The sequence below is a fragment of the Cygnus olor genome, chromosome 16 (assembly GCF_009769625.2).
Source record: "Cygnus olor isolate bCygOlo1 chromosome 16, bCygOlo1.pri.v2, whole genome shotgun sequence".
NCBI classification, from domain to species: domain Eukaryota; kingdom Metazoa; phylum Chordata; class Aves; order Anseriformes; family Anatidae; genus Cygnus; species Cygnus olor.
The window spans coordinates 1,111,677-1,124,262 of record NC_049184.1 but is presented as its reverse complement, the minus strand read 5'-3'; the positions used below and the strand labels follow the sequence as shown (position 1 = coordinate 1,124,262).

The following is a 12,586-nucleotide window of genomic DNA, read 5'->3' as shown; positions in this document are numbered from 1 at the left end:
TAAGTGGTGTTTGTATTTTTAGCTCAACTTTTTTATTCTTAATGTTCTTCCTTTGCTGGTACCAAAAATTCTGAAGTGGGGTTAATGGGATTTATGGAGTCATATTGCTACGTTTTGTATTCTGTTCTCTTGTCTTTTTGCAAGCCTCTTTTCTGTTCTTAACTGCCTGAACAGGAAGACAGCCTGCTAAGCAAGACTGTCACATTTTTAAAAAGATGTTTTGGGATGTATTGCGTAGTGAGAGTGCAGACTTTCAAATGCATAATTGGGTATGGTATACAGTGGGTTTACTTTATCATCTTTATGATCCTTTTGTGAGCATTACAACAAATTCTCCTATTCAAAGTGTACATATTTTAAAAATTATTTTACCTTTTGGTAAAAATGTCCTTTTCATAGTACTTTGCTTTATTAGGTTAAGAAAAGGTGGCAACTTCTAGCAGACAAGACTTCAGAAATTAGTTTTGTTATTCCAGAAGCTTGCTTTAGATACCCTTGCTTTAGAAGCTTTACTATGCTTTAATCCTTGATCCTTCTGAAGTTTCATCTTGGAGTTCTAGGAATGTTTACTGTTTCTGCTACACAGTATATAAAAATAAAACAAAAGGTTGGAAGTGAATGGAAAAATACTTACTTTTCCTGGTCCTGGAGTTCTAGGAAATGATGCAATATTCAGAACAGTTGGAAAAACTTGTTGTAGTGCTTGAAATTAGAATTTTGACACATTGAAAAGAAGACGGATGTAAGCGGTCTTCATTGACCATGCTTTGGGATGCATGAAGAACAAATGTAAGTATAAGTATTTTGCACAAAAGTAGAGACTGAAATTTCAGCATTTGAACTGTTGTAAATCATGCCACTTGCCATTGGCTTCAAAATGTAAGTGAGCTAGAAAGTTTAATGTTGACTTGATTCATCCAGTCTTCTCCCTAAGAAGGAACTTGCCTTGGCAGTGACAAATTCGACAGATACCTCTCTAAATTCTGTCGTCAGTTTTCATAGAATCATAGAATATCCTGAGTTGGAAGAGGGACCCACATTGAGTTCAGCTCCTTTTCTATGAATAGAGGGGAAGGAACTACCATTGCCTAGTTGGTATTTTAGTTTTCCTTGACTTGTCTGAACAAAATAAAGCAGACTTGAATGGCTACTGGTACATTCAGGCAATACCTCTTTTTAATTTATCAGGAGACTATCGTTGTCATGGAAGAACTTTTTTCCTAGCCCAGTGCTATAATACTTAACTCCGTGAGGATTGCTGCTATTTGGCCTTTCAGGAAAGAACCGTCTTCTGTAGAGAATAAGGCTGTTGATTTCATGTATCCCTGGAATATAGGAGTTGTGGGCATTTGTATCCTAAACTCTTAGGTTGCAATCTAGAGCCGTATAACAGCCCTTCTGTTTAAAAGAAAAAAAACTTTGGAGTTACTTGGTGATTGCTGTAGTGAAAGAAAAGAATAGAACCACATTCCATGTTCAGATACCTTAACGTAAAGTAGGTTTTGTTTTCTCTTTGTGGTCACAGCTATTTCTCTGCACAATCATTTATTCTTTATTATGATAAAATACGTCCTTCTTTACCATGACTTCTGCCCTACAAACATTTTATATAAATTACTTGATATGAAGATGTCAGCTTGCTTCAGGTATGTCTGGCCATCCTATTGTATGTGAAGTACTGCACAAGGTTTTTTTTAGTGTCTGTTGTGTCCTGACTCAGGCCACTCCAAGGTATTTGGACATTCAACAAAATTCAGTTCATGCCCTTGTGCCAGGGAGTGAGTTGAACAACTTTTCTTGAAGTCTGAAAGTCAACTTGTGGCAAACTTCAGTGCTTGAACAGCTGATACACTTTACCTCAGACCTTGGCGAGGCTTCATACTTTATACGTACCGAAGATCTGCAGGTAAATTCTAACCTTGTCAGATGTGAACAAGTAGCACAGTTTGAGTGTATATGCAAGAAAATCCCACCAAAACCTTCACTGAGGTGGCTGGTGTACTCATAATACTCTTAATAACCACTTAGTACTGGCCTGAGCGTAACTGTTGTACCGGTAGGGACTTAATCAGCTGATAGATACCCTTACCCTTACACTCCTAAGACATAGTTCTGTTGAGGTGTCTTGCTTTGAAGTTAGAACTGCTTTTGAGAGCTCAAAAACTCCTTGCCACACTGAGCTGTGTTTTTGGTATATGTGTGTCTAGTCTAGCGTGTTGCTACCAGTGCTGGCCCTGCTGTTCTTCTTGCCATGAGGCACAAAAGAAAGCAGAGGACCAGCAATTTGTATTTTAGGGACCATAGAAAACTTGTGCCCTGCTGAGTCTGTGAAAGATGCTTGCAGGGGGGAAAAAAAAAAGCATGAATCTTGTCAGTGGGTTTAAATTTTTGTATATGGTCCGGTTGTTAGAAAACTCACCTACTCGGAGTTAATGTGTCATGTTAATTGCATGAGTGTCTTAACATCAGGAATACATATAAAGAAAGAAGGGTCTTGTCTTTACTCATGATAATGATGAGATCCTAACCATGCATACAGAGGGAACAGGATGGCAAACTTGCTTTGCTTAAACTTAAAAGATTAAATTTATCTAAGGCGTCCAGTTGTGGTGACAACTGTATAGCTGTTAATGTGGACCGCTGTCACACAGCAGAGTGGTTTTCAAGGTGATCCTTTGGTGGTGGGTGCCCCTTTGCTAGTAGGAAGAATGTACATGGGTGCCCTACAAACACAGGGTTTGTCACTGTTGGAGATGGTGAGGAGCTGTGTTAACCCTGATTTCTGCAGAATCGCCAGTCAGTTTTGTCTTATCTCAAGATACGGCGTAGAGTTTGTGGAGGATGGCTGTGTCAAATTCTTTAGCTGTAAGTCAAGATAAGTGGTCTTTGTTATTGAAAACATGAGTGTATGTTCTCAGCAAAGGATTTCACAACTGCGTATGGTGAATATTGTACAATAGACAACACTTGAGGAATTCAGTCTCTTTGCTTCCTGTGGAGGTTGAATGCTCTTCCTAAACCAACATCTGACATCTGTTCTGTTGGACGTGAAGGCTGTTGCATTGCTTGTCAACTGACTTGTGACATGTTCAGATCTAAGTTCCTCTTAAGGCTTTACCTGGCTAGTCTTTGTGGCTTCTGCGTGGCTGAGATGATTTCATTTCTTAGGTCTATATTTGTTTTAGTTTCTAACATACTTCACTGCTTCCAGATCAGTTCCTCACATAGAGGAGGGTACTTCTCACAGGCTTCGGAAAGCCAAGCCTGCAGGATAAAGGCCTGAAAGAACCTGCTGGAAGAAGGCTGTGAGCAATTACAAGCAAGCCTGTCTGTTGTTTGTTTTTGTTTTCTTTTAATGAATTTATCTCCTGTTCCTGTTATTGTTATTTAGGTTCATCTGAACTGGAAATTCACCTGCTGGTGTTCCGCTCCAGTGTCATGGTTCAGGAAATGTTCAGCTATTCAGTACCCTTGTTCTGTGTCAGGGAGCTCTTGTGCTCTATTTGTAGAGAATCATATAATTCTAATAATTATGGATATTCTGAATCATAGAGGGATTAAAGGATACTGCTTCCATCCAGCGGGACCTCGACAGGCTGGAGAGAGTTGGGTGGGGAGAAACTTCATGAAGTATAAAGAGGGCAAGTGTAGAGTCCTGGCAAGAACAACCCGGGACAACAGTGTAAGTTCGGGACTGCCCTGCTGGAAAGCAGTGAAGGGGAGAGGGACCTGGGGGTCCTGGTGGACAGCCGGATGACCATGAGCCAGCCCTGTGCCCTTGTGGCCAAGAAGGCTGGTGGCATCCTGGGGTGTATCAGAAGGGCTGTGGTTAGTAGGTCAAGAGAGGTTCTCCCCCCCCTCTACTCTGCCCTGGTGAGACCACATCCGGAATATTGCATCTAGCTCTGGGCCCCTCAGTTCAAGAAGGACAGGGAACTGCTTGAGAGAGCCCAGCACAGAGCCATGAGGGTAATTAAGGGAGTGAAGCATCTCCCTTACGGGGAGTGGCTGAGGGAGCTCGGTCTCTTTAGCTTGGAGAAGAGGAGACTGAGGGGTGACTTTAACATTTATAAATATGTAAAGGGTGAGTGTCAGGAGGACGGAGGCAGGCTCTTCTCAGTAACATCCAATGATAAGGCGGGGCAATGGGTGCAAGCTGGAACATAGGAGGTTCCACTTAAATATGAGACAAAACTTTTTCACATTGAGGCTGACAGAGCACTGGGGCAGGCTGCCCAGGGGGGTTGTGGAGTCTCCTTCTCTGGAGACTTTCAAAACCCGCCTGGACGCGTTCCTGTGTGACCTGATCTAGGTGTTCGTGCTCCGGCAGGGGATTGGACTTGATGATCTTTCATGGTTCCTTCCAATCCCTAACATTCTGTGAATATTTACTTTGATTTTGGTCAAGTTAAGCATTATCAGGAATGTGTGGAAGTTGTAGCTTAGATGATGCCTGTGTCCTGTCTAAGGATAAAGTGCGGGTGTCTTCATGGGAGCTGCACGGGCAGCTTTAGGAAATGCATGGTCACTGGAGCACCTACTAGGGTCTTTATGAGCATTGTTCTGCTTTTACTACAGACTTACAGTATAGACATGGGTTGTTTCTTGGTAGTTTCAGCTGACTGATTACAGGGACGAGTGCTTGATGGAGAAGTTAGTTAGCAGCAACAAAACTACAAGGTGTGGTGTGTGCAAATACAGTGTTTTTGCGTTTCTCTGTTGGCTTTTCTTGAAATTGCACATCAGGAATTCCTGTGATGGGGAGGAGACAGGAGAGTAGGAAGCCTTTTAGGAGAGTGAAGGTTGACTCAGAGAGGGAGGAGCATAAATGCATATGGCATGCTGCTGGCGGTGCTAAAGCAGAAAGCCTGAGGTTGGGGAATGTGTGGGTTTTTAATGGCATGTTCATAAATGCAAGTTCTTAGTTGTGGTTGTTACGGTAAGTAATTGCTTTTCATTCTTTTGGTGGCTAATTTAAAAATTGGCCTGCTTCACAGAAGTATACTTGAAAATGTTGTTTTGGGACGATTTAAGATACTACAATCGGAAAGTTTACAAGTTTGGGTCTTCATGGCACAAGTTTAATCTTTACATTCCCAAAAGTTTAGGATGACTTTCCATATTTTTAATCTTACCTTCTTTTCAGTTTCAGTCACAACTCCTGATGTGGCTTTCAGAGTACTCAGCAGTCTTAGACCCTCTACACTTTTCTATTGATGGAACAAAAAGTTTTTCAGAGTTAACATGTTTGTTGATAACTATTTTTGAAGAAAAATACACCTGGCATATGATAGGGTACCTTTGGACTACCCCAAAAGAGTGTTCATGGTAGCTGAAAAATATTACAGGAATGGATTAACCTTTGTGTGTTAAAAGATGCAATAGTCTTGGCAAAAATCTTCTTAAATTTTCACTCTTACAAAGCTAGAAAACACAATACTCTTTTGTTCCCTCAAGAGTCTGTGTATGCAGATCTCAGCCCACAGGAAGCCTTTTCGTGGGATCACGGTGGCCGCAGAATTCTTCAGATGTTAATTGAGTTTAGCTCCTGGGAGAAAGGAAAGTTAGGAGGCCTAAATGAAGGTTGTCTGGCTTTTTTCCTAGTCTGATTTTTTTTTTAAGTTCCCTGAGATGCTGTTCTATAAATATTTTTGGAACTTAAAGCAGGCAGAATGGTAGATATTCAGGAATGCTTCTCTGGCTTGTTTGTGTCTTGTCAGCGTGTGCTGCTACAAACCTTTTGCCTTTCAGAAAGTTTGCTAGGACTGTGTTGTTCCCAAACAGATCATAAGGTACCATAATCTTATTTTTCAGCTACTGTGTACCATGGGAAAAAAGTTTTTTGTTTGAACTGATGACTTACTCAATTCATTGTTTGCGAAGGTTCACAGAAGTGATTTCTGTTAGTGAGAAGTCCTGCAAAAATAGACCTGTATTTGAACAACAACAACAACAACAAAACTTATTCCTGCAAGAGAAGTTGGTTCTGTTGAAAATGGAAAGCTGTACGTATTACTGTGGTATATTGTCAAGGAGTATCTTCTGGATACTCAAGGAGTATCTTCAAGGAGAATTCTCCATGGAAGAAACGTTCTATATCCTACAGTCTTGTAGCTCTTTTGAGTTCAATAAGCACCGAAGGAAAGGCAACAGGGAGTTGCCTTACTGGACAGAAGTCACCTTCATGACAGTCTTGTGGAGGAAACTTGGACTCCTTGTCACTTTTCTGTCTTCTATTGTAGCTGATGTAAAGCACTATGGTAAATGACTGAAAGGTAACTAGTTGGCTATTAAAATTGTTACAAACACCACCTTCTCTTTTTTTCTGAAGTTTTAATGTAACTTCAGTGTGGGAGGAGGACCAGGGAGAAAGCCATCTGACAGCCTCAGGTTTTGCTAGATATTTGCTGGTTCCTTCAGCTTGAAGAGATCCACTTGATTCTGAAAGGGACATGAAGAGATGTCTTAATGTGCCTCACAGCTCCAACTTAAAATGTTGGTCGGGCCAGAGTACTTGATTCCACTTCTCTTAAGTATGCTGAACTTGGACTCTTCTGTCTTCAGTCATTTTCAACTCCTGCTCACGGTTATTTAGAGAGGCTTCCAAATGAAAAACCTATTGACATGTAAGTCTTCAGACAGGACAGAAGTTGCCTTTAGTATCCAATTTGAGATGCTTATGATTATAGAATTATACATTCTTGATGAAAATCAGCATTCTGTCAGCTTAGCTACTGGTTCTGATTGACGAAGATACTTGATGTCATACTTCAAAGTGGCAAGAAGAATATTGCAAGAAGACTTGACTTAATAGTTGATGGAATCACAGATGAAATTGTCTGTCTATCTCATGATTTTATGGGTTTTAGGTAGTGATACTGAATTCTTGCATCTCTCTCCTGGCTGAAATGCTGTTATTTCAGTGGTATGTACTTTAAAACTCCCCTTCCTTAGATATGCAGAGCTTCTATATGCTTGTTACAAAGCACACTTTTGAGAATAGGCTGTGGTTCCTCTATTTAAATTAACAGGACCTCTTTTATTTTCTCTTTAAAGAAACATTTATCTGACCATATCACTCTGAGCTGAACTGTTTCTATCTCCATATTTCCTCAATGCAACAGTATTTCTGGAAGAATAAAGCTTTGGGGATTGCAACAACGAAAAGCATTGCAGGTCTTAGACTTTAAATCAGCTTCTGCTTAAAAACTCTTCTGTGGTCAAGTTGCTGGGACTGCAAGCTTAGTGGTTTATTTCATCAGAGATGCTCCCTATGGACAACTAGAACTGCTGCTGGTGAAGTAGAGTTCCATTTTGAAAGTATTTAAAGTTTAGACCTCATCTTTATTCTCTTTGTAGATGCTCCTCTACGCATAGCCCTAAGGAGTACCCCATATAGAGATGAAAAAATAGAGAAGAGAAGAACATCAACTGCTGTAAATGCATTAAATAGTCACCGACATTCTGTTAGAGAACAAACCAAGGAGAACCACATAGCGAGATCACTCCGGAAGCCTCCAGAAAAAAAAAGAGTTGAAAATGGTACGCTTCTTGAGTTTAAAATGAACTCTTGCAAAAGGTTTAAGCATTGGTAGGAACTGATAATATTGGTAGAAAGCATTCTATTTACCTAGTTTTTAAAAGTTATTTTTTAATGAGTATACAATTTAAGCAGTATTTTTCACTGTTCCTTTGTAGTGGTTTCAAATGAAGAATTGATATAATGAAATTTCTGAATTTTTTTCTATACTCAGGAATTTCAATGTTCCCACTCATGGTGTGTAACTTTTTTTAGATGGAAAAAGTAGTAGAATATTTTAAAAAGAGAAGAATGTTTTCATTCAATTTGCTTATTTGATACATATCTTAATTCTGTTGTTGGAACAACCCTGGGTTGTCCAAAGCGTTATTTTAAGTAATCGTGAACTTGTCGAGATGCATAAATTTGAGACTTCACTTTTTCTGGTAGCCAACGATCTGTGCTACTTAAAATCTCTGGGTGGCTTAACTCTTTTCAGTGGTATATTGTAAACCCTGTTTATACTAGATTCTTCTATAATACAGGTTCCTACATCACTGTTCTCTTTCAGATATGTGGTTACAATTTGAGCCACAATGGTGAGGAACGTGAAAATCCGTGCTAAGTGAATTTTACTTGTAATACTTTTATTCTGGAGAATTTCAATGTTTTCACTGGTCTGACTCAGTAGGGTATTTCTTAATTGAGAGAATGGCCTAAAGACATTAGCACAAACTTAAGTGTTGGGGGGGTTGACTTAAGTGCTCATCCTCTTTAGTCTGTCTTGGCCATGCAGGGAAATAAAGGATTTAATTTTTTGTGCTTTTGGCAAAAAAAAATATCCTTTTTAAAAATGTGGTTGTGATATTTTTTTAGGATTGTAGAAGGCATTTTTTTTCTCTTTGATTATGCAAGTCTATGAGGATGCTCCTAACCTAGGTTAGGTTGGGTGCCTGCCATAACTGGTTGTCTTCCAGTGAGAATTCTTCCAAAAGAAAACTTTCCAAGAAAACTTCCAAATACTTACAAGAAACAGCTTGTTTCCCAGCAGTACAGGGTTTTTGGAAGGCCTGTTGATTTAACTGTATGAGGTAGTTAAATACACAGAAAAGTGCAAATAGTTGCCTTTTAAAAGAAAAATGAAAAAATACATACCCTCTAGTTCAGAGGGAAAAAGCATGGGACCAAGGAACAGTTTTTGTCCCACTTACAACTGATGTGTTGAGTGATAGAAGAAATGCCCTCTCACATATCCTAAAACAGATTAGATGATCTGACTATCTTCACTTTCCAACTGAAAAGATGCAACTTTTTCCTGCCTATATTGACCTCAGTTATTGTCCCTTTGACCTTTTCCTGGAAGAGTAAAATGACAGAACTTAATAGCGTCCCTGCATATGAGCAGGGAGAAGGAAATGGTACCCAGAGGGTCCTGAGCACTGGAAGACTGGGAGAGATTAAAGACAAAGGAAAGTAAGATGTAGCTAGAAGCTTTATGCTGAGATATGCGTATGAACCTCTTTTTCCTTTCACCCCGCCATGGTAACAGAGTGGGAATGAAGTTTGTCTCTTTTACTGCCAGTCATTTTCAGTCATGTTCCTTCTGAAGGACATGTAATTTGTATGGCAGGCTGCCATCAATGTCAGCAGCTAATGTGGCTGCTGGCAATGCACAGTTTTAGCAACTGTCATTGATAACATGCCAAAGGAGGACAAAAGCTACAAAGGAGCAGGAGATACGCAAGGACTGAAAGGCAGGGGAAATGTAAGAGCTGAAGGCTTTTTAAATGGCATGCTATAATCATTTGTCCCCTGCACGTTTATCACAGCTGGTAATCACCTTAATGTGACTGAGATGTCCAGTTTCTCAAAGTGGGCAGCTTGTACCTCAAAAATGTAGCCTCACATTGTGGATTAGAGAGGTTACTGAATAGTATATTGTAGGAGGTTAACATAATATACTGGTATTGTTTTGCTTCCTGAGTGGTTACAGACTAGTTGGGGTTCTTAAACGTTTTGTGTAGGAGAGTGTTTAGGAGAGTGTTTCTGACAGTAGTGTCTTTAGATGTTTGTTCTGATATTCGTAATCAGTGATTGAAATAGTTTTTTTTTTTGTTTTTTTTTTTTTTTTTTAAATGGGATAGTGAGTGGTTTAACCAGCTGAGCACTCTTGAGAGCAAAGCCCTTTTGAGATGCAAGGCATGCTTCCATAGTACACTTCTGGTTGCACCTAGTAGTCTCTGCAGAGTCTGGAGAGTTTATTTTAAGGAACTCTGTAAGTATCTAGAAATTTTGCTGCAGAGAACTAAATCTGAAAGACAGGAGTTGCGATCAAGTGGCAGGAGATCTAAAGCAAGGGTTTGTACACATTTCCTGGCAATGTGGTTACTTACAGCAAATGCTCTGGAGGCATGTTTTGAGGATGGACTTGACTGAAAGATGTCATAATTTTTGAATAATTGGGTGATATTTTTTCCATAAAAATAGGATGGGAAGGAAATGGTGAGAGAAAAACAGGTATAGACAACTGAACCAGTTGTTACTCCATTTTTCTATGAAAGCAAAATGTTTGAGGAACTGGACTAGAGTTGGAGGGGAGGGTTCTTAGGTCAGACACAACACTACTGAAATGTTCAGCAGTAATTTCAGCTAGAAATTTCAACTGCTTAGAAAGTGGATATAACAAATGCTCAAGTGTTCTGTTTCTTAATAATCTCTGAAGGCTGGAACTCCAACTACCTTAAGTAGAAAATGGGGCATTGGTGCCTAGTTGCTTTCTCTTACATGCTATTGTAACTTAGTTACGGGACAATCACACTAGGACATAAAACAGACCATTCCAATTCTGTGGGCTGGGAATTCTTACAGGTAATATTTCTTGCTGTTTTTTTCTAGTGAACTGTCCATGTTTGCCTGAAGAAACTATGGATGCATTTAAGAAAATTAGTAGGTAGAATAGTTGTGTATATCTTTAAAATTAAATTGGAATGTTGTCTAATTTCAGCTGTTAAAGAATATGAGAAGAACAAAGAAAGAAAATCCAAAGACTATGGAAGGTCCAAGGCAAAGAAAAAGAAAAAAAAGAAAAAGAGAGCTAAGCCTGGTAAAGCTTTTTTTTTTCTTTAGAGGAAAATGGTTTTGTTTCCTTGTTTTGCCTGTTACCCAGTCCCATGCTCTTGAGAGGAGACATTGCAGATATATTTCTTATCATTGCAGATATGTTTCCTTCATTTACCTAGTAGTTGTGACTTTATTGTCATTAAGATTAAACCATGATTGGCAAGATAATTCATGTGTATCATTAATGCTGAATAATAGCTGATAATAGTGGTTATAATGGCACAGAATAAATCAAACTCCAAAATGGATGTGTTAGTCTTCAAGTTCGGCTTTCCATTAGGAAGATAGACCTCTATGCAAGTTTCACCCAGTTAAAGAGTGTGCAGGTCCCCTCAATTTGTTACCAAGTACCCTGTGTACCAGATGTTCCGTGTATATGAGAGTTCTAGCTCTCCTGTTTGAGTGATGGGGCTTGAAAATGCTGATGGGTACTCTTTTTCTGCTGTTAACTTTGAGTTCTTATATATTCACTTATTTTCAGAGGTTCTGATAATGAGCTGACACACCCAAGTTTTTGTTTTTTTTTTTTCAAAAGGATAAATCTTCTGGAGACACGGTAGAATCTTTACTTTATGTCTGTACTCAGGCTTTGTCCATCTCATGTCTCAAATTGCTGTTCCACCTGCATTTAATAGGAAGATTGTAATAATGTGTGTTGTGGTTTAGCCCGGCTGGCAGTCAAACACCACACAGCCGTTCGCTCACCCTCCCCCCTCCCTCTCCGGGATGGGGGAGAGAAACGGGAAAGTGAAGCCTGTGAGTTGAGATAAAGACAGTTTATTAAGACAGGGAAAAGAATAACAACAATAATAATAATAATAATAGTATTAATAGTAATAATGTGTACGAAATAAGTGATGCACAATGCAATTGCTCACCACCCGTTGACCGATGCCCAGCCTATCCCCGAGCAGTCGGCCCCCCCTCCACCCCGGCTAGCCACCCCTATATATTGTTCAGCATGACGTCAGATGGTATGGAATACCCCTTTGGCCAGTTTGGGTCAGCTGTCCTGGGTCTGTCCCCTCCCAGCTTCTGCTGCATCCCTAGCCTGCTCGCTAGCAGGACAGAGAGAGGCTGAAAAGTCCTTGGCTTGGTGTAAGCACTGCTCTACAACAATTAAAACATCAGCATGTTATCAGCGCTCTTCTCATTCTAATCCAAAACATAGCACCCTGCCAGCTACTAGGAGGAAAATTAACTCTGTCCTAACTGAAACCAGGACAATGTGTCTTCCAAAGCTTCTGAAGATGAAGTCAACAGGGAATACTTTCCTCTTCACACTTTGAATGTCATATATAAGCCCAAGATGGTTACTGGTGGTTGGATTCGTAACTTCCAAACATGGCAGCTGATATCGTAAGATTTCAAAATGTACAGATCAAGCTTGACGACTTCCTATGTCATTGATTGAAGTCTAGGATCATTAAAGCAGTGTATTCATGCATAATGTGTCAAACGAGAGCTCCTTATGGAGGAGTTTTTCAGACTGGAAAGAATAACTTCTGTTAACTTCTGTGAAGACGTTGGACAAGCTGTCATGAGAGAGTAGAGGGAAAGAATGAACCACAAGTAGACTGACTCAGAATTGAATTGAAACAAATGACTTCAGTGACTTTCTGATGACATGGTGCCCACAAATATGTAGATATTCTACAAATCCTAATTTGTAAACTTACTCAATAATTTGACAAATAATCATACCAACAAATTGTTTGTCCCTTTGTCCTTGGGTTTTTGAAATGTAAATGAAAGCATGTTGGCTTCTGAAGCCTCCAAAATGGGTACCAGACAAGTTGGGATAGCTGTGGTGGCTGGATGTATTTCTAGTTTCTGTACTTTAGCTTACACGATCCGGAGATTCAGCATTTTAGTGTAGAGATATTCAAATGCATACAAAAAACGTGATGTGTCATGTTCCTAAAATTTTTGGAGCAACATGAAGGT

At 39.7% G+C, this 12,586-nt stretch overlaps 1 protein-coding gene across 1 annotated transcript in view; it reads left to right on the top strand.

The window, feature by feature from the left end:
* Window positions 1-12,586, top strand: part of PHF20 (PHD finger protein 20) — a 77,493-nt gene that overhangs the window by 38,582 nt on the left and 26,325 nt on the right. The window contains 2 exon segments of the mRNA XM_040575349.1: window positions 7,360-7,542; window positions 10,524-10,622. Of these exon segments, the coding sequence (XP_040431283.1) occupies window positions 7,360-7,542; window positions 10,524-10,622 (282 nt within the window).